General features: G+C 50.6%; 1 protein-coding gene across 1 annotated transcript in view; it reads right to left on the bottom strand.

The window, feature by feature from the left end:
• The window catches only part of syne2b (spectrin repeat containing, nuclear envelope 2b), an 84,246-nt gene that overhangs the window by 35,596 nt on the left and 26,874 nt on the right, over positions 1–21,776 (bottom strand). The window contains exons 51-80 of the mRNA XM_067243248.1: positions 20,908–21,255; positions 20,629–20,765; positions 20,216–20,354; positions 19,643–19,816; positions 16,964–19,549; positions 16,062–16,232; positions 15,686–15,841; positions 15,220–15,461; positions 13,040–15,119; positions 12,602–12,936; positions 12,218–12,362; positions 11,928–12,128; positions 11,483–11,742; positions 11,069–11,228; positions 9,735–9,890; positions 9,501–9,641; positions 9,232–9,408; positions 8,255–8,392; positions 7,195–7,380; positions 6,958–7,071; positions 6,703–6,855; positions 6,469–6,615; positions 5,505–5,642; positions 4,955–5,025; positions 4,381–4,390; positions 4,145–4,273; positions 3,432–3,551; positions 3,121–3,219; positions 1,511–1,990; positions 432–611 (exon numbers count right to left, since the gene is read on the bottom strand). Coding sequence (XP_067099349.1) covers positions 432–611; positions 1,511–1,990; positions 3,121–3,219; positions 3,432–3,551; positions 4,145–4,273; positions 4,381–4,390; positions 4,955–5,025; positions 5,505–5,642; positions 6,469–6,615; positions 6,703–6,855; positions 6,958–7,071; positions 7,195–7,380; positions 8,255–8,392; positions 9,232–9,408; positions 9,501–9,641; positions 9,735–9,890; positions 11,069–11,228; positions 11,483–11,742; positions 11,928–12,128; positions 12,218–12,362; positions 12,602–12,936; positions 13,040–15,119; positions 15,220–15,461; positions 15,686–15,841; positions 16,062–16,232; positions 16,964–19,549; positions 19,643–19,816; positions 20,216–20,354; positions 20,629–20,765; positions 20,908–21,255 — 9,573 coding nt within the window. The remainder of the gene's footprint in view (positions 1–431; positions 612–1,510; positions 1,991–3,120; positions 3,220–3,431; positions 3,552–4,144; positions 4,274–4,380; positions 4,391–4,954; positions 5,026–5,504; positions 5,643–6,468; positions 6,616–6,702; positions 6,856–6,957; positions 7,072–7,194; positions 7,381–8,254; positions 8,393–9,231; positions 9,409–9,500; positions 9,642–9,734; positions 9,891–11,068; positions 11,229–11,482; positions 11,743–11,927; positions 12,129–12,217; positions 12,363–12,601; positions 12,937–13,039; positions 15,120–15,219; positions 15,462–15,685; positions 15,842–16,061; positions 16,233–16,963; positions 19,550–19,642; positions 19,817–20,215; positions 20,355–20,628; positions 20,766–20,907; positions 21,256–21,776) is intronic.

Raw genomic sequence — 21,776 nt, 5'->3', positions numbered from 1 at the left:
CCTTAGTGCTGAAGCTCATGCCAGACTCTGAATCAATAGAACAGAGTCGTAACTCTAATGGTTTTTTCTTGTTTTATTCCGTTTGCATGTGAACTCAGATTAGAGAGTCAACAGCGGAATACCTGTAGCTAAGCCAACAGCTGCATGGAAGAAATATGTCATACTTGAGGCTCTGACAGAGGGTACGAAGACATCATTTCTGTATTACTAATTAAGCAATAACTAATTATGTAATTATTATACTGGATAATTGTTACTTTTGTATGTGTTCACGTAGTAATAGTAATAGCACACACACACACACACACACAGACACAAATGTCCCTTAACTATCAAAGGTGACGGGGTAAAGTCCCACAGAACACACACTCACATCTGTTGACACTTCCCACAGTTGAATTTTGACCTCCTCGTCCGTTGAGCTTAATTACCTGGCATGTGAGGAGCTGCTGCTCCACGCTGACCTGCATGCTGCCGGTTCCGCGTGTTTGTCCCAGGTCGTGTCTGGCTCTCTCCAGCCAGTCCTCCAGTTGTGTGGCCCGCTCACGACAGGCATGGAGCAGCACGAGAGAGGGAGAAGGCCCTGCCGGGGCCTGGATATCCCCCGGGGTCTGGAGCACACACACACACACACCCTGCTGAGCTTGACGCTTCCTACCAGCACAGAGGCAGGCAGAGGAGGGGAGGACGAGCGTGACAGCTTCAGGTGACAGCTCAGCACGCGCTCTGTCACTCGCCAGGTGTCTCTCTCTCTGAGCCAACCTGGGGATGATGCAACCTGAAAAGCTACCTTCCTTAACCCCCACCAACCCCCCCCCAGCCGTTCTTTCACTCTTTTACTTTGTCTCTCTCTCTCTGCCACATACTGTACTCTGACGGTATTCACTAGGTTTTTTTTCTCGTTCCGCCATAGTGCCCCACCCACCTGTGGCTAAACCACTTCCTGGAGCGGTGGTTGGAGGGTAGTCTGACTGAGGAACAGGCAGCTCCAGTGACTCATTATGCACAGCGAGGCCACAGAGGCGGGGCCGAGACACAGGGGGAGGGGCTACAGCCTCTATGAGCTGACAAGGCAGTAAACACAACACTTCCTATCTCACACATCTTGTGTTTGCTCTGAGTGCATTTGACTTCTCGTTGTATTTGAGTATACTTACAGGACGGGTAAAAATAAATATTCCAAAGTCACAGTATCACAGTGTTGAAACAGAGGTGTTGTAAAACCATTAAACAGGTAAAGGTATGAGTCCCACACATCACACACTACTCCTGCACATCGGTGAGCAAACACTGTTAAAACATCACATTAGTCAATCTCAGTTTACCCCAAGTCACAATCAATGATGTTGAATTAATGCAAATTCGTAAAAAAGGGTCATTAAGTGTACCACACACCTCTGCAAGCTTCTGAACCACCCTGCTAGCTATGGTTAGAGGGGGTTAGGACTGTGTAGTGCTGGGGATCTGGTCGTGGGTATTTGTGCTGGCACTCGCAGGTGGCTGTGCTTACCAGGGCTGCTGTTGGGGGCACGCCCACTGGGTCCTCCTGGCTGGCCCTGAGAGAGCCTTGAGGGGTGGGGTGGGGGGTGGGGGGCTCTCGGGGGGCTGCTAGGGGGGCGGGGGCTCCTGCGGTCTGCAGGGGCGCTTTGTCAATCGGATCAGAGGGGGTGCGTGTCTGTGCAGTGACTGAGGCGGACGTCATCTCCAGCGGCTGGGAGTGCGTCACGGGCCGCCCAGGCGGAGAGGCCCGTTTGCTGGGAGTGGACTTGATGGGTGTCTCCTCCACTGGGGCTGCAAGAGGCTCTTCAGAGGGCTGAACTTGGGCTGACTCAGGTGACCTGGGCCCACTGTCTGTACATGCTATATCAGTGGGAGTCACAGCGGGGAAGCCCTTGACAAGAGTGTGTGTTGTGTGTGTGTCTACGGTGTGTGTAAAGTGGGTCTTCAGCCCCGCGGGGGGACTGTCACCCCCCCTCTGTCCCATGTGCTCCTGACACAGAAAGAGAGAGACGGAGGGAGTGGATCATTTTCGTGGATTTATTTATATTTTCGTTTTGATTTGACCACACAAGGAGTGGCTGTATCGGTTCACATGAAGAAAAGAGAAAGAGGAAATCTACAGTACATGCATGGATACCTATTAAGACTAATACTAGATCACTAGAGTATGTTAAAATGAATGTGTCAGTCAGTGCATTTTCATGGCCAACAATCATCTTGGTAGGATTGACGTGACTCATCCTCTCTCATATTCTGTGCCTAAGGTTCGTTATTGGAAGTATGAACTCCTAACGTGAAGAAGAGGGGTCTTCTCCTCTCCACCCTGCATCCAGGAAGTGACAGAGGGGCATTATGTAAACATCATCCTACGCATTTAGCTCGTAACTTCTGCAACTTCTGACAAACAATGCACAGATATGCGAGCAAGCACACACAGCGAGTAACAAGGCAGCTCATCGCTACAAAGCTTTGGCAAAGAAACTCTGAGAATCAAATGGAGGGGTCGATGACCAAAGGTTGAACATACAGTACAATATACATTATAAAACATACCTAATGTGATTATTAAAATACGAGTAAATGGAAAGTCTAAATCATAATCAATATCTATATATATCAAAAGATCTCCTAAACCCACTATAGAGACCCATGCAAAACCATACCGTTGGATTGTATGTTTATTCATTTTAAAAACACCACTCTCACATACAGCTGACAGTCATCAAATTCATGTCTTTCTCCTGTGAGGGAGGTTCCTGTAAACTGCACCAACACTTGCTTTGTCAGTTCTCACTCCCCAGAGTCAAACCACATACACATCACAGCCTGCTAGCTCTCAGTTAGCACCCATGCTAACAAAACCAGCTCCGTTTCCCATCATCATGTAAACACAGAAAAAACAACCAGAGATCAAATGTCCAATGTAAACAGAATGTTAATATTTAGTTGGTTACTACAGCCTGTCTGCAGCACAGTATCTACATCTGGTAGACCTCTGCCATGTAAATGCACTGAAGGTAGAAAGAAAGTTCTAGAAGTTGTTCTAGTCTAAGACACGACACACTTCTGCTGAGGCGTGGAGGGGGGGGTGGAGAGGTTTACAGACGAGGGGGTGTTTACCATGCTTGAGGGCAAAGACTGGGTTCTGACCGTGCCCAACGGCTTTGATAAAGCTCCATGGCCGCTCGCTTCAGAGATCGGAGAGAGGCCTTCTGCGTCCTGAAGAGACATGAGGAGGGTTAGAATGTGCCAGAACCGCCACACAGATACACAGCATCCCACTGTGAACCGTCCACGGATTTGAAAAAAACACACTTTGACTCATTTTCTGCAAAAGTATACCACATACGTCCATGTTCTCTATGGGTTTTTGTTACGTTAAAAGGAATTAGTGTACGTTAGGTGTCATGGTGTGACTGACTGCAGGTTACCTTTGCGTCCTGTCCGGTTTGAGGTTCAGTCGGTTGAGTATCGGGCAGGTTTGGTTGCTGCAGAGTTCCGGATGCTTCTCCAGCTCCAGCCGGCTCCTCCCCCGACGCCACCTCAAGCACCTGAGCATAGCAACAACACACATCTGTAACCATGACGACGATGATGATGATGGAGGATTTATGGAATACATGTACACAGTATTGTGCGAAAGTCTTAGGCACACAAGATTAAAGTTGTTTTTAATAAGATTTTTTATTGTATTTTACCGTCATATTAATCGTTGAGGAATGTTTGGTTTAATCTTTTCATTTGGATGTAATTTGGGATTTTTCGTCAATTTTTAATTTGTGCTAAGACTTTTGCACGGTACTTTACCAGTGAAAAAGCACTTGTCTTTATCTGCAACTGCAGGCTTACTCAGAACATTGCTCCACATTGCCCCCTAGAGGAACGTAAAATAAGTAATCGATGTGAAAACAAGAAAAGAGATTGAGAAGGCAAAACAGTAAGAAGATTCCTGAGTAAGATTTTTTCTTTTTTGGGGGGGGGGGGAGGGGGGGGGGGAGGACAGGAAGCCAAGAATCTGAGAAAGAGGAAGGGAAGGCAAAGCTGGTGACACTGTTTCCCAGGCAGGCAGCCAAGGGCAGAGTGACCCTGCGGTCAGAGTGCAGGAGGGAGGCCAGGACAGCTTGGCTGCTGGCCTTTTCTTTACCTCTGGATCGCTGCCCAGGAATGTCTCCCACAGCCACCATAAAATGCCTCCTCCTTCCTCCTCCTCCTTCTCCTCATCCTCCTCCTCCTCATCCTTCTCCTCCTCATCCTCATTCTTCGTCTCGCCAGCCTGAGGACCACTCAGCGGGGTCTGCTGTACACAGTCAACACACACACACACACACATGCATACATGCTGAAACACCAAAACACATGCATGTTTCCAAGAACAAAAACCCAAAACACACTTCAAAACACAAGAGAGAAGCACTACAACGATCCTTCTATGCGTGGTGCACGCGGGCATGCGAGTTACACTGGGAACAATGGACAAAGGAAAAGTAAAAATAAATAAAATAAAAAAGGATTCCTGGCAGGAGAGTTTACTCACACACAGTAGGGCACTCACAGCAGCTGCGTTACTGAAGTTGTGTGTGATGGATGGGCGTCCGAGGCAGGGTTAATGTGTCATCCCAGTTCTCTCTCTCCTCCTCCCAGATCGATTCACTTCTATCAACACTTCTGAGCTGTCCTAAACCCTCTCCCTTCTGGTTATAGATGAGTTATATTACGTATAACTCTATACCTTCAAACCCTTCCTACAGTATCTCCTGTCATGAAAATGTTTTGATTTATGACTCACTCACATTGGTCATCAGATTAAATTTCTATATTACTAGTAAACTAAACACTATAAAATATGTTATTTTATTATCATCTTTTCATAAATTATTATAAAAAATTGATATATTTTTCCCATTCACCACCCCTCTCATATTAACCCCTTCCCACTACCTGCTACAACTTGTACTATTTCTTGGTTACTTTGTTTTTCCTTGAATGTGCCGCCACGTTGCCGCTATAAAAGAGCGCAGACATTTTCTAGAAAAGAGAGAGGAATGGTACAAGCAGGGTTATGAGGAGCATGCACTGGCGCTCTATAGGAAGAGACAACAGGCAGGACTGACAGCAATGGTACATCTCAATGCCTTCTGACCAGGCCAATGGACTAGCACACTTGAAAATGTTTGGTAGAAACCTAATGGAAACTGAAGGCATTTAAAATGAACCATGAAAGGCCAATAACATGCTCACTGTTTGCAAACTACAAATGTTCACTAAGGCCAGTCCAGCCCTTCAAACAGACTACACCTCACAACAGGGAGCATAGAGACAGGTCAAAGGTAAGACAAGTGGTATGTGAGTGGGGGGGGGGGGAGTTTCAGTGAGTGAGGGTCACGATCATGTGCCAGGTTAGACAGCGTAACGGCTGTGGTTGTGCATGATGATACGCTACAAGCTGGTCAGCGCACTAGCTACTGGAGCGTAAGACGTGGGCGGCGGTGAGAGTCTCGTCTCACCCTGCTCAGATCTGCTCCCCATCCCCGTCTATGCTCAGGAGAGGAAGCCTCCACGGTCATCAGAGCGGCTCCGCGCTTCTTCAATGCATCTTCTTCCACGTGTACGATCTGGATGCTCCCCTGTTCTGTGCCGTTCTCCTGGAAAACACACGGGTCAGGCTCATGCTAGTGAAGGGAAGGCCTAGTGGGGAGGTGTTTCTGGGGCTGGCTAGTGAAGGGAAGGCTCGTGTGGTGAGGTGTTTCTGGCGCTGCCTAGTGAAGGGAAGGCCCGTGTGGTGAGGTGTTTCTGGGCCTGGATTGTGAAGGGAAGGCCCGTGTGGTGAGGTGTTTCTGGGGCTGGCTAGTGAAGGGAAGGCTTGTGTGGTGAGGTGTTTCTGGGGCTGGATTGTGAAGGGAAGGCCCGTGTGGTGAGGTGTTTCTGGGGCTGGCTAGTGAAGGGAAGGCTTGTGTGGTGAGGTGTTTCTGGGGCTGGCTAGTGAAGGGAAGGCCCGTGTGGTGAGGTGTTTCTGGGCTTGGATTGTGAAGGGAAGGCCCGTGTGGTGAGGTGTTTCTGGGGCTGGCTAGTGAAGGGAAGGCTTGTGTGGTGAGGTGTTTCTGGGGCTGGCTAGTGAAGGGAAGGCCTGTGTGGTGAGGTGTTTCTGGGGCTGCCTAGTGAAGGGAAGGCCCATGTGGTGAGGTGTTTCTGAGGCTGGCTAGTAAAGGGAAGGCCAGTGTGGTGAGGTGTTTCTGGGGCTGCCTAGTGAAGGGAAGGCCCGTGTGGTGAGGTGTTTCTGAGGCTGGATAGTAAAGGGAAGGCCCGTGTGGTGAGGTGTTTCTGGGGCTGGCTAGTAAAGGGAAGGCCCGTGTGGTGAGGTGTTTCTGGGGCTGGCTAGTAAAGGGAAGGCCCGTGTGGTGAGGTGTTTCTGGGGCTGGCTAGTGAAGGGAAGGCCCGTGTGGTGAGGTGTTTCTGAGGCTCTGTTCTCACCTGGGCCCCCTCAAGGTAGGGTTCCACTAGACTGGAAGCAGGTCCCCTCTCTGGGATAGAGGTGGGTGCAGCTGAGCTAGGGGCACATTTCTTCACTGGTGCTGATGTTGAGGGCAGCTTGGTCTCTGCAGACTGTTCTAGAAGCATCTGAAACAATTAAAAAACACGAGTTATCTGGGCAGGGTTCGTTTGAGCAATGTTGTGTTGTGCTGGAGGATCTAGCGGTGGAGTCACCTTCCCCAACGCCGTCAGCTGCTGCTGGAGTTGCTCCACTCTCTGGAAGACAGAGAGAGTCTCCTCAGCTTCCTCTGGCAGACACAACCCTGGTTTACAGTTCTGGATCTCCTCTACGGTCCTCTTCATAGACCCAAGTCTGTCTCCGACGACCTGGAGTGACACAGAAAGGCATATAGACTGTAGTTGAGGAAAAAATATGTAAATCTTGAAGAAAAAAAAAAGATAGAGAAAAAAGGATTTCCCTCAGCTCACCTTCAGGCTCTCCTCTTTGGGGCTGGGCAGAGCTTGAGGGGCCGAGAGCAACAACCTGATCTCAGACACGTCCTTCTCCATCGATTTCACCTCTGTTTCAATGGCCTCCACCTCCTAGACAATGGAAGAGGAGCTTGGGTTAGTACACAGAGGGACAAGACTCATCTACCAGAGAAGGAGAGAGAAGGAAAGAAAACTGAGGAGGAGAGTAGAGAGAAAGAAAAAAACTGATCGTACGGCGGCGGCGTGCTCCATCTGGGAGAGCGGAGCCACGAAGCTGAGCTGCATAGCGGCGACGCGTCCGTCTGCCTCTGACAGCTGCTCATGCAGCGCCGTGATGTCACACACCGGGGAGATCTCCGTCAGCATGGAAACAAAGCCCTGAAGAGTCATCCGGATCTGCTCGGAGTCATCCAGCACCATCTGCAACACAGAGTTCCAGGTGTGAGGGGGCCAGGTGTGTGGGACCCAGGTGTGAGGGTCCCAGGTGTGTGGGACCCAGGTGTGAGGGTTCCAGGTGTGAGGGTCCCAGGTGTGAGGGTCCCAGGTGTGAGGGTTCCAGGTGTGAGGGTCCCAGGTGTGAGGGTTCCAGGTGTGAGGGTCCCAGGTGTGAGGGTTCCAGGTGTGAGGGTCCCAGGTGTGTGGGTTCCAGGTGTGAGGGTCCCATGTGTGAGAGGCCCAGGTGTGAGGGTTCCAGGTGTGAGGGTCCCAGGTGTGAGGGTTCCAGGTGTGAGGGTTCCAGGTGTGTTGGTCCCAGGTGTGAGGGTCCCAGGTGTGTGGGTTCCAGGTGTGAGGGTCCCATGTGTGAGAGGCCCAGGTGTGAGGGTTCCAGGTGTGTGGGACCCAGGTGTGTGGGACCCAGGTGTGTGGGACCCAGGTGTGAGGGTCCCAGGTGTGAGAGGCCCAGGTGTGAGGGTTCCAGGTGTGTGGGACCCAGGTGTGTGGGTCCCAGGTGTGTGGGACCCAGGTGTGAGGGTCCCAGGTGTGAGAGGCCCAGGTGTGTGGGTCTCAGGTGTGAGGGGTCTAAGTGTGAGGGGCCCAGGTGTGAGGGTCCCAGGTGTGAGAGGCCCAGGTGTGAGGGTCCCAGGTGTGAGAGGCCCAGGTGTGTGGGTCTCAGGTGTGAGGGGTCTAAGTGTGAGGGGCCCAGGTGTGAGAGGCCCAGGTGTGATGGGCCCAGGTGTGAGGGTTCCAGGTGTGAGAGGCCCAGGTGTGATGGGCCCAGGTGTGAGGGTTCCAGGTGTGAGAGGCCCAGGTGTGATGGGCCCAGGTGTGAGGGTTCCAGGTGTGTGCTACTGACCTGCAGGGCGTGGACGTGGCTCCTGAGACACTTGGCGGTGGTGTAGATGCAGGGGGCGGTCAGCCAGGACTGAGCTTCGGTCAGCCAGCTGTTGGAGCTGTTGATCATCTCCTCATGCTCCTTCATCCAGGTCTGGATCTGGACCCGCCCACCACAATGAGTATCAGCATGGACAAATATTCCAAATGATATGTCATCACCATAATAGTACATACATCACCTTAACAGGATTTATTTATAATATTTAAAAAGCACAATGTAAAACTACATCTTTCAAGTTACATGCTGGGCAGTGCTTGAAGTGGGGAAAACAAAGGTGCCAGTACTCTCTTGCATTGGAAAATCATGATGAAATTTGAGATTTCTACAGTGAAAAACAAAACTTGGAGATATTGCTGGTACAACAACAATTTATTGTTATTTATTAACAACAAAAATGCATAGCCGTGGGAACATATTTTATCAGGGGGGTGCTGGGGGGTGGCTTAATTAATTACTTAATTGCGGGGCGGCAGGGACGGACTGGGAGTAAAAATAGCCCCTGGACTTAGATCCAGACCGGCCCACCAGAACCGGCCCTCGTATACGCCACCACAGCTGCCCTGCTAATACACGCAGTCTGTGTTTGATGTGATGCTAGTTCTGGAGTTCGGTACTTAATGCGCGCGAGCCAACTTTTTTCGCCTTTATTTGAGCTCAAAATAGTTTTTTGAGCTGTGTAAAATAAACATTGCCATAAACCCTTGGTAAAACCTTGTAAAACTAACCTTGTACGTAAGAAAAGGTGCACTTCGAGCACTGATGCTGGGACTTAGCCTAAAAATTTCGTTTTCCTCCATCGGTTTCCAACCGTCAGGCCACATCTTCCTCAACAACAACCTTTCACCCCTCAGCAGATGAATCCAGCATACTTGCACAGTGACAACAACAAACCTATAAAATGGTTTCCACGGCACTGGAGCACACTATCAGGGTACCTTGCCGAGGAAGGACGTCCTCTGCTCAGCCTGTTTGGCCATGTGTGAGTGCAGCTGCTGCAGATCCCCCACCCGCTCTGTCAGGACCTGCATCTCATCCGCCTGCTCCACCTCCTGGACTTCCACCTCCAGCGCAGCCATGCGGGAGTGCCACTGGTCCAGCTCATCCCACACGCGCTACACCACCAAGTAAACACAGGGGTGAAAAAATGTGTGATTCAACTGGTCTGACTGATTCTAGAACAGTCTTTAGTGTTCATCACCATCACCTTCTGGGTGCGCTCTGCCTCTGCCAGGCTGGAGCTTCTCTGCTGGAGCTTGTCCTGCACTGATCCCAGTCCAGCCTTGATCTCAGACAGCTTGGCCCCGAGTCTTTGCAGCGGGCTGCTCTTCTCCACGGTGTCCTCCACCTGCGGGTGCAACACACAGCCAGTCACATACTTCCTGTCTGAGATGTTTCAAGTTCAGGTCAGAGTCCTTAAAGTTGGGTTTAGGTCCTGTACCTTTTTCTCGATATTCTTTAGAGTGTGTGTGACTTCCTTTAGGGGCGTCTCGATCTCAACAGGAACCAGGGTGTACATGTCGGAATATTTGATCCTCAATCCGTCCATGACTCTCTGGACCACAGCCTTTTGGATAATCAGTTGAGTTTGGATCTCCTAAAAATATTATTTCAGAAAGATTCGAGAGAGAGGAAGCATGTACAGTTGGTGAACTTTTCTCCGTTTCGTTCCAATCATTTTGTCTCTTCCTAAGGTGATGATTCGATAACACGTTCTTCGAACAAAAATCTTATGCAGCCAAGGACTTCCTCTATTATGCGGCGGTAACATTACCCCAGAGAAGCTACATCCCAGTCTGTCTTTCCTCAAGCTGGTTGAATCTTCAATCTAAGTTTCTACTCTAACTACTATGAATCACAAAAGGCAGATACATCCACTACCTATTCTTAATTGACTTTTTTTAAAGCTAAAAGACAGCAAATTGAGAACAAAAACTATACATCTTTTTGGTCTGATAAAGTAGTAATGAAACCAATGATGTGGAAGATTAGAAAACTTACCAGGGTCTGAAAATTGTGTAATACTGCGCAAGAGGGAGCTGCATCTCATCACCGTGGAAAACTAATCTGTGTTTGAGTGTGTGTGTGTGTGTGTGAGTGTGTGTCCCCGTGTCCAAGGGTGACATCAGTGCTCCTCTGAGACTGAAGCACCTGGAGGATCCACTTACAACCAGGAACAAAGAGAGGTGGGTATGGGGGGTCAGCAGGCCTTTCAGCCTCCCAGACCCCCTCCAGGACTGAGCAGGGGAGTGGGGGGATATTGGACACAACTCAGGAGTCCGGACAAAACAGCCCCCTCTCTGCCATTGAGCAGGAGGACAATACTCGGGGGGAAGATAGAGACACAGTATCCCCAAACTGGCTTGAGGGCTGACGCCAAACCGACAGTTGGCTTCAAATTATGCACTTAGTTTTTTCTCTGTCTATTAGCAAACAGTCTCACTCTCTGCTCTAATTAACGGAGTTTCAACAGTGAAATGCTAAACCAACAGTCACACACACAGAACTGACAATAGCAATATTGAGCACTTTCCCCGAAAACCTCAGAGGGAAAATGTTCCATACTGTATGTGCATGATTTAGCAGACGCTCTCATCCAGAGCGACTTACAGTAAGTACAGGGACATTCCCCCGAGGCAAATAGGGTGAAGTGCCTTGCCCAAGGACACAACGTCATTTTGCACGGCCAGGAATCGAACCGGCAACCTTCTGATTAATAGCCCAATTCCCTAACCGCTCAGCCATCTGACCATGTAAATATAGATGTAAACCCACCTGTAGGTCTTCTGCATTAGGACAGTCCTCCAGCTCCACCAGAACACTGTTTGCCGCCTCCAGCCAGACCTTAACGGCCTGCAGCTCCTCCCTCACTGCGTCCCTCTCCTCCACCTCCGCCAGTGCTGCAAGGTGATCCTGCCGGCTCCTCTCCTTCAGGCTGGGGAACACACACACACACACACACACACACGTGGAGACATGAGGGAGGATTCATGTCATGTATATTTTTGTAATATAATCATTATAATCTTGTAACATTTTGACAATTGAGCGCTTTAGACCATTCTTCATCCACTACCTGGAATTCTCACCCAAGTAGAGGGTTCTGGGAAATTGAGTCCCTACGCCTCGGTGCACAAAGACTATAGGAAGCACCACAAACGCGTCACTCAACCAGAATCCACCCGTCACCTTTTGTATCTGCCTTGCAGGGCCTGCAGCTTCTCGCAGAGGCGAACGGGAGGGGCTTGCTCCAGGTGTGCGGCGACGCCCAGCAGCCTGGCGATGCGGAGCTCCAGTGCTGAGAGGGCGCGCTGTTCACAGTCCGCCCGGTCCTGGTACTGCTCCCACCGCTGCAGCAGCTCCTGCAGCTCCTCCCCAGATATCTTCTCCCTGCAGCAGTCCGGCAGCTCAGCCTCCACCTGCTTCAGGACCAGGGACGCCCTCTCCACCTGGGGGCAGTTTTTTATATGAAATAAAAGCCTTTTTCCAAAGCTTTCTAGTGCATGGGGGCACTTGAACCCGCAACTTCTTGGTCTTCTGTGCCCTAACCACTAAGCTATACCCTCCCCTAGGATGAAGATTTAGCTTGGCACCGTTTGACTCTAAAGGGTTTCGGTATCTCGCATAACCTTACATGTTCTGTGATCTCAGTCCATTCTGCTGTTGCTTTCTGTGAGCGAGCCGTCAGGTCTCGTGTGCACCACTGCAGTCTGTAGACCTGTCTCCAGAGGGCGCTAACAGCTCTCTCCCTGCTGCCACGGCAACAAGGTTCTGGGCACCACTCCTTCAGTTCCTCCAGTCTTCCAATCAGAGAGTCCACTTCACCAGACAGCACCTTCATGGAAATGTAGAAACACAAGTCAGAAAACTGAAGTTGCTGGTCTCTGGAAGTTTTGAGTTGTCACTGGGACTTCTTCTCCACACCTTCATCTTAGCTTGTTGCTCTGTGCAGCCTTGGAGGCAGGAGGATTTGTGAGCGATGTGCTGACAGAGAGACGTCTCCATACTCTGTACATGCTGGCATGTCTCCTCATGGCACTTTGTGTACCTTCTGCGATGTTCAGCACATCTAAGAAACACAAATAATAGATCAACCAAAGGTTAAACTGAAACAGCCATCACACCTTTGTGTGAGAGGACAAGCAGAACATCCATACACCAGTTTCCCAGACATGGATTAATCCTAGTCCTAAACTAAGAGGGAAAAATCTATGAAATCCCCACTATAAAATGTTTTTAGTCAAGGACTAGACTTAATCCATGTCTGGGAAACTGAGCCATCAAGGTGGATCATTCAGGCATCCTAACCTCTGCAGTGTTTCTAGTCTTAGCTGGGCCTGGGCATGGAGGGTGGACCTCCACACCAGGAGACTGCTCAGCACTTTCCCATGGAGGTCCTCCACCTTCTGGGGAGAGAAGCAAGCATGCTGGGGGGCAAGGGTCTGGAGCTGGAGGACTTGGGACTGGAACTGCTCCTCAAGAGAGGCCAAGGCCTGCTGGGAGTCCTCGACCCGCTCAGAGCAGCTTCCCACGGAGCCCTGAGGTGGGAGGAGAGTGGTCTCTGCTTCCTGGAGGAAGCGCACCGCACATTTAACACCGCAGGTGTAGCTCCTCAGAGAGTCGCGAGCCTTGGAAATGTTCTCCTGAGAAAAGAAAGCACAGGATGTTACGATTAGCTGTGCTTCATCACGTTACAAAGCAAGGGGGTTCATGGAAAGACACGACAAAAACTAAAATCAAACTTGCCATTCGTAAGTCGCATTCCTTTAGGACGGTGTCCTTCATCTCCTTTAGTTCATTATACTCCTGGGATGCATCCCCCTGTCTGTATTCTTTCTTTTGGCGAATGACGTCCAACGCTCGCATTCTCGCCTCCACTAATTTTCTCAAAGTCACAATCTTGCAAAGCTCCTTGTCCATGACATCGTCTCTGGGCTCCAGGCTCCAGGTCTGCTGCAGCCCCCTCTGGGTGTCCAAGAGGAAGGCATGTAGGGATTTCAGCTCGGAGGGGTAGTGCATTCCTCGCAGCAGATTCCACTCCATGATTTGGAGGTTGCTGTGGACAGTCATCTCCCAGGTGTTAAGGCTCTGTAAGTTCTGCTTTAGTCTTTGGCGCTCCATGGTCAGTTGGGACGGGTAGAGGTCTGGGGAGATGTTCTGAAGTTCATCTGCAGCCTCCTCACACAGGTTCTTCATCAGAGGGATCTGGGTGAGCAGGACCTGGAAAGCCTTGAACCTCCACTCTATCCCTCGGCTCTCCTCTTTGGCCTGCTGGACCTGCTCCTCCACATTCTCCCTGAGGTCCTCCACACGCTGTCGAAAGCTGAGGTACCGCTCGTGTTCTTTGGCCTTCGCATCCAGGGCGTTCATTTGACCAAGCAGCTCAGCTATGACGCAATGTAGCTCCTTTCTCTTCTCCTCGGGGATACAGGGCTGAAGGCGGTCCACCTCGCTCTTGTGCTCCAGGATCATGTGTCTGAAAGGCTCCAGAGCGGCCAGGGACTCCCTGGTGACAGGGAACCTGTGTCGGTTCAGATCCACCAGCATCTGAGTCAGACTGTTCTCCACGGAGCTCAGCTTCTGTTTGGTTGAGTCCTGGGTCTTGAAAAGCTCCTCCAGCTCCTGGTGGTTGGCTTTCTCGAAGCTGACGATGCCTCTGACGTCTTCCTGGAGGTTGGCGAGTCTGTCACGGAGGAGGCAGTTCTCCGAGACGCTGAGCTCGGAGGAGATGTCTCGACTCTTCATGAGGAGGGCTTCGCAGACGGCAGCCTGCTTCTCCGCTTCTCCCAGGGTGTCCTGGATCTGCCGGGCGTGGCGCTCCAGGTAGGCAGCGGTCTGACCTTCGCCCTCCCCTCTCCTGGAGACTGCTCGGTGGAGATGAGCCACGATCCAGGAGTCCACGTCGGCCATCTGCTCCGACATCTTCTCTCGGGTTTGCAAGCCGGACTCCATCTCCCTCATGGCCCTGGTCAGCTTGTCGGAGGTGGACTTTGACAGCTTCTCCAGGGATTTCAGTGAGGAGTTCACCGTGGGGACCTCGTCACCGTCATCCAGCTGAGGGATCAGGTCCGTCACCTCCTCCACCAGAGCCTGCAGCTGAACCTGCTTGGCTGTCATCTCCGACTGCAGCTTCTTCAGCTCCTTGATCTGCCTGTGGACCTCTTCCGGTAACAGAGCCACCCTCCTTCTCCTGCACTCGATGTCACTCTCTGTCTGCTTGGCCCAGTTGAAGGCGTCCATCATCACCTTTAGGATCTTCGCCATTGTTGGGTTGTTGCTGGTGGGGGACTGAGAAGATGCCTGCTCTCCCATGCGGTCCATCAGCTCCTTCACCTGACGGAGACCCTGGTTTATCTCGTTCATCTCTTTCTCCCACCGGGACGCGTGGGACAGAGACTCGAAGTCCTTCTGCATGTGCTGGTGTCTTTGTCGGGCTCCAGTCAGCTCCGCACCCACCACCATCAGCTTCTGGACCCGCTGGCTCTGCCACTGGCCAACCAGAGGAGACCCGACTGGGCTCAAAGTCTTTCCCAGGCTCTCCAGGTTCTCACGAAGGCTAGAAATGTCTGAGAGGAGTCTGCTGCTCTCTCTGGCATGGGCGTTGACGTGGTGTATGGTCCTCTCTGCAGCTCTTTCCAGGCCTCTCCAGTCTCGCTGCAGGGTTCTGTAGCGGGTCTGGGCCGCGGACCTCTCCGCCTGGCTCAGGTGGGGGACCAGCTTGGTGTGGCTCAGAAGAAGATCCCCCAGGACAGTCCGCTCTTCCTCCATACGGCGTACGAACGAGCCCAGCCCCTCAGCCTCCACAGAGCTGCTCTCCACCGGAGATCTGGGGAACAGCCAAGGGGAGAAAATACATCACTCCTAAACTGAGCCATTGAGGAAACCTCGTTGCTACAGGTGATGACTTGACAGAATCCCACACTCACGTTTTGAGCGCCTCAAGCTCTCCTGCAAGCCTCCTCAGTGTGGCCTTGGCTGCCTGGGTCTGCCTGACACACTCGCTCACCAGCTGCAGCTGAGCCTCTTTACTCTGGAGGGTAGTGGAGGCATCCCAGACTGCAGCGCTCCACTGGCCCTCCACCAGCTCCAACGCCTCAGGGTCCTCGGCCTCGGATCTGCTCGACTGGGAGAGGAGCTCCACCTGGACCTGTGCGGCTTGTTTACACTCCTGGAAACACACAGACACACACCGTGGACCCCGAGAGTTCGGAATTCTCATGACATTAGTGGTAAGTATTTATGTAAACTAAGAAATTTCTAGCTTTTTTTTTGTAAATAATAATGTATATAATCTATTAATTAACTACTTGGCTTCAAGCTGCTGTAGGGAGTTGGATGTTGGGCTCCCAGTGTGGAGCGCTCGGTGTTCTGTGTGTGTTGTCTGGGCCTCACCTCAGCCTCCTCTACCTGCCTGGACAGGGCAGCAGGGTCGAGGCCAGCTGACCGGCTTCTGCAGCCCAGAACCCTGACCAGCAACCTGCCCAGTTGGGCCTCGAGGTCTCTGATAGATGTGTCCAGAACCCCTGCTACGGATTCACGGCGTTTACCCTGGGATTACACGGTATGGATTAGTGGTCTGATTGTAAACTGATGCCTACAGGTATCTTTACAACAACTGTACATGTCAACACAATTTCAGAATGTATTTAACTTCAAAATTAACTTTTAATTGCAACAAACTTAAAGCATAGCAGTTGCTAGGATATGACACAAAACTCAGTGAAAGTGACTAACTTGGGATGAACTTTATCTATGGACAGTACTCTACCTCAATCAGCATCGTGTTGGGTCCAGTCTGGGTGAGTGTCTGGATCTCTGTGTAGATGTCCTCCATGTTGGGTCCTTGTGAAACAGCCGGTTCTGGCTTCTTTTTGATCTCAACATCACAGACTACCTCACCAGGGGAAGCAGGCTTCTCTGAACTGCGGTCCTGTTGCTGCTGTTACCCAAACAAAAACAGTGTCGCTAAATAATCTTTAAAGGCGTTCTACAAAAGTTAAAAAACCAAGACTAGCACCAGCATGATGAGGAGTGGTTCGGTCAGTAGTCCCCACAACAGGTTTTCCAGGAGTAATCTACACCATGTAACTGTAAATAATTCCCCCTGTGACATCTGAGAGAATGACATCATATGCGAGGCAGATCACATTCCCGCCCGGGGCCTCTTAGCAAAATGAATGACTCAACCTTAACCAAGCCAAACGTATCCTGACTCTTCACTACACTGCGAGTCAACGCTGTGTGCTACAACCACCTGGACCGCCTATGGGTGTTGGGAATCTAAGAAATACAGGCTCCAGTTTTCCTTCCTTGGGGCAGCATCCCAGTCAGTGTTCTCCCTCTCTTCCCTCTGAGGGCCAGTTTTGTTCCTGTGCTTGTTTGTTGTTCTCCCCTTGCTCCCTCTCTTAGTCTCTGTGGGACTTGCCATCAGCCCCCGGCGACAGGAGCATCTCTTTCAGACAAGAATACGAACCTAGCCTCTTGACCCAGTTCATTTTACATGCATTTTTCATCTGCACCCCATATGACAGACCTAACATCCAACTAACACAACGATAGAGTAGAGGGGGGGGGAAGGGTTCATTCCTTTCATTTACAACTCAACAGCATTTCAATTCGGTTCACAAATTGTTTGAAAATGCCAATGTATGTAAGGTGGGCTGTTCTTACCCGAGGCAAGTCCACATTCCCCACGTTCACCTCTTCAGTGGCTGTTGCCATGGCAGTGGGGCGTGTGTCCTCCCCAGGCTGTCTGTTTGTGGTGAAACCCCTCTTCTCCTGCTCCTCCACACCTGTCCGCTGTGTCTCCGATGGGCCTGCCCTCTCTTCTGACCGGCCTTGACCGTTGCCCTGTCCGTCCTCTCTCTGAGCACCTGTCCCCCCTTGTTGAGCTACGGCTTCAGACGGCTCCGTGCTGTCCGACGGTCTTTCACGCCGTCTTTCTGACCAGTCCCCATCTTCTCCACTCGGCCGTGTTTCTCCACTCGCCGCTCCTCTCCCGCTCTGGGCTGCTGTTGTTTGTTGTCTGTTCGTTTGCAAAGTAGCTTCCTCGTGGTGTCGAGAGACCTGTTCCACTTTCGCAGGAGGTGTCATCGTGCTCTCTGGCGCCTCACGTTGGTCCAGTTCGGTTTTTCTTTCTTTGGCGTCCTCTTCCAGAGTCCCTTTGTCCTTTTCCTCGACAGCTTTACCGCCTGTTGTTTTGGACTGCTTTGACTTTCTATTTGGTGGTTCTGGCTTAGTTTTAGAGGGTTCAGTTGTGATTTTATAGGATTCTGGTATTGTTTCAGTGGGTTCTGATGTAGTTTTAGATGGTTCAGGTGTGGGTTTAGAGAGTTTTGACTTTCTTTTTGAGATTTCAGGTGTAGTTATAGAGGATTCTGGCGTGGTTATAGTAGGTTCTGGTGTGATTCTAAAGGGTTCTGGTGTGGATTTAGAGGGTTGTGCAGGTGTGGCTTTAGAGGGTTCTTGTGTGGTTACGGATGATTCTGGCGTGGACTTAGAAGGATCTGTTGTAGGTTTGGAAAGTTTTTTCTTTCTTTTGGAGGGTTCAGGTGTAGTTACAGAGGATACTGGCGTGGTTCTAGAGGATTCTGGCGTGGTTCTAGAGGGTTCTGGTGTGGATTTAGAGGGTTGTGCAGGTGTGGCTTTGGAGGGTTCTGGCGTGGTTATTGAGGGATCTGGTGTGGACTTAAAAGGATCTGCTGTAGGTTTAGAGAGTTTTGTCTTTCTTTTAGAGGGTTCAGGTGTTGTTAGGAAAGATTCTGATGAGGTTCTAGAGGTTTCCGGTGTTCTTTCAGAATATTCAACTGTAGTTTTAGAATGTTCTGGTGTAGTTTTAGAGGGTTCCAGGGTGGTTGTAGGTTTAGAGAGTTTTGTCTTTCTTTTAGAGGGTTCAGGTGTGGTTTTAGAGGGTTCAGGTGTGGTTTTAGAGGGTTCAGGTGTGGTTTCAGAGGGTTCAGGTGTGGTTTCAGAAGGTTCTGCTGTAGTTTTAGATAATTTAGTTTTTCTTTTAGAGGGTTCTGGATGCTGTGTGGATTTGCACACCTCTGACTGAGATAAGTCGATCTCAGTCCATTCTCTGTCTGGTCTGACTACCTGCGCTACCTCAGGGGTCTTTGTTTGACTAGGTTGACTTGTAACAGCTATTTCTTCATGTTGACTTCTACCAACATCGACAGGAGGTTCTTTCTGGGTACGAGCCACCTCCACAGGCATCTCCAACACCAGGTACCGCATCGGAGACTTGGGTTTGCCGTCTTTCAACAGCCCCTCGATGTAATCTGCCTTGACCTTCTTAGGTTGGGTCACAGAGGCTTGGGAATGTGCGTCTGAGGTGAGGGATTTGTCCGCCGAGTGGGGAAGGCCAGGTTCTAGATGCTTCTTGGGTTTTTCTCTCGACTCTCTGACAGTTGACTCTGTCAGCTCGGGAGTCTGATTGGCTGTGCTGAGGGACTTTGACTTCAGATATTCAGTGGGACGCTGAGTAACTTTCATTTCACCAATGGACTGAGTGAGTGTGGTATCAAAACCTACGGCTCCTCCGGAGGATATGATACGTGCAGTTTCAGGGCTGGTTATGGGCCACTGCACAGGCATCTGCACAAACACTGAAGATGTGTCCAGAATGACAGCGGCCAGTTTCTTCTCAGGAAGAGATTGCAGCTTGTCTGTTTGTTTCATGGATGAGTTGTCTGGGTAGCGTTGTTCGTCAATACCCTGAGTGTGTGTCGAAGGAGAGCCTTGCCCTTTCTGATCAGTCAGTGAAGTGGTGTCTCCTCGCTGGACAACAGCACCGACATTGAAAACAGGATGAACAACAGTCTCCTTGGCAACAGGATGAACAACAGTCTCAGATGAAGGGGTCTTGGAGGGTGGATCTTGTATCTGCTGAGTGTCTGTGTCAAGTATGACCATCGCCACCTTCATGATCGGTTTAGGCTCCACAGGAACAGCCTTTGTCACCTGTGTTGCAGCCACCGACGTCACAACAGAATCTGGACACCTTACCTCAGACCGAGTGGGGTCTTTTCTAGAGGAGTGTTCCTGTTTGACCGGTACAGACTTCTCAATGACAGGACGGCTCAGTGGGGCTTTAGCTCGCTGACTGTCTTGGACTTGAACCTGCTGGCTCTTGGCTGGGCTTACAGGCATCTGAGGTGAGGAACCCTCTGGAACCTTTTTGTCCTCTGACTTAACATCACAGACAGCAGCCAACTCAGACTCTGAGACTTTTTGTTGACTTCTCTTATTGAGATTCTGAGTAAAAACAAAGATTACATTTAAATGTAAATTTAATTTAAACGATAAGATTCAATTAATTGTAGCTATAATCAACATCAGTAATATTACCTTCAGACACTGGGTGAGAGAAGCACTGTGCTTCTTCGCATCATCAAGAGATTGTAAACTGTCTCTCTCCAGCTTCTCAGCTTGATCTGGTTTGAGGCAGTCAACCAGGAACAGCCGGTGAGCTAGCGCCCCCTGCAGGCTGTGCTGCAGCTGAGCACCCTCCTCTAACGCAGCCTGAGGAGAACAGAAACCAAAGTTAAAGGTTGCTACGTTCCCAGGAACCGACAAAGAGAATATAATAGCATTTGGGAAGATCTTGTACCCTTGGCCTTACTGTAACCTAATGTGCTTCAACCCTAACAAAAAGAAAGGAAATTCATGACATGAATTCAAATGAATGGTCATAAGCAGGCTTCTGCAGAGCTGGATAAAGACCCATTCATTTGAATCAGGTGTGTGGGAGCAGGGAAACATCTAAAACATGCAGGACAGGGTGCCCTGAGGACCAGGGTTGGGAACCACTGCCGTACGTCACTCGTTACGTAGATGTACCCGAAGCCCTCTTCAACCGCCCTGGCCTCAATATTTCAAGCATGAGCATACATATGTTATGCCGACCAGTGTTTTGATTACATGAGCTACTTGGACCGAGGAGGCTGAGAGCGCTGGAGGAGTGTGGGTCCACCGCTGCAGGGTCAGGAGACTGTCTGCCAGGCACTGGGCTGTATTCTGCCCACACGCTTCCTTCCTCTCACCCAGCCTGGACCTCAAACTGAAATCACCAAGCAGATCAAATAGCATTACTTATATCACGTTATATATATACAGTTTCATCTACGTATTGAAGGAGGGTCTCATCACAACGACCAGGTGTTTCCATTGTGGTATGATGTCAGCGTGCAATAATAAATCCAACTTTAATTGAAATGGGAAACTGCCAGCTGAGGTTTTAAACTGAGAGGGGCGCTTGCTCAGGTCAGCAATGTGCGGTTTCCTAACTGAGTATGTGTGGGATGTTTGGTACTGAGCCACATTCAGCAGCGCACCCGTCATGCTGCTCGCTCAGAGAGTTTACTGAGGAGAGAACATCCACAGGAACTTCCTCTTCAGTCGACGCAGACCGGACAGTCTGGCATAGGTCGTGAACCTTCACCCCCAACCCTTCCAGTAACCTCTCACAGTTCTGAGGAGCCAAATATACAAGAGTTCGTCATTTAAACACTTTTAACAATCACCAATATTGATAGTATTTTTTTCATAACTTAAAAGTGGAAAATGTGGTGATTGGTTGAACAATCCAATCAGGTCATGTTGTAGCGTCCCACCTGAAGGCTGTGCCAGTGCTGCTGCAGCTGAGCTACGTTGGGGCTAGGCTCGCTGTAGCTGAGCGCCTGATCCAGGGATCGCAGCTCCCAGAGGAGAGCAGCGGCTCTCTCCCTCAGGCCCAGGGCCCTCTTGGCCTGCTGGCCCTCCAGCTCCCCCAGCCGGGCCTCCAGGACAGCCAGACGCTCCCTCGCCTCCCTCTCCGAGGAGGTGCGTAGCTCGTGGAGGTGGCTCACCTCCAAGGTCAGGGCGTCCCGACCCCCGGGGGTGCAGTGACTCAGCAGAGTGTCTCTGACCTGGTCCAGCTCCCTCATATCCCTCTCCTCCCTGTCCACTGTCTGGAGCAGGGCCTGGGGGAGGACAGCACACGCACACGGACACACACACACACAGACACACAAACACACACACACACGGACACACACAGACACACACACACACGGACACACACAGACACACACACACACACGGACACGCACACACGGACACGCACACACGGACACACACACACACACAGACACACACACGGACACGCACACACGGACACACACACACACACAGACACACACACACGGACACACACACACACACAGACACACAAACACACACACACACAGACATACAGACACGCACCACTTAGTCTAATAAAACCTAAGTCTTAAACCCTTCAACTGCCTTGGCTCAATGGCAGTAGAGAGATCTAGAGTGTATTTAGTTCATTAATGGTACTTTATTGCACAGCGGAATTGGTTACACTTTAGATCCAGGTGCTTGTAATGAGCATTAAAAGGTAAAATGTCCTTAAAAGACACAACATTATCATTAATATGTGTTAAAACGACTTACTAACTGACTAAGTCCTTCCTACCTC

Source organism: Osmerus mordax, chromosome 9, assembly GCF_038355195.1.
Source record: "Osmerus mordax isolate fOsmMor3 chromosome 9, fOsmMor3.pri, whole genome shotgun sequence".
NCBI lineage: Eukaryota > Metazoa > Chordata > Actinopteri > Osmeriformes > Osmeridae > Osmerus > Osmerus mordax.
Note: the sequence above shows the minus strand (reverse complement) of the source record. Positions and strands in the feature narration are given on the sequence as shown.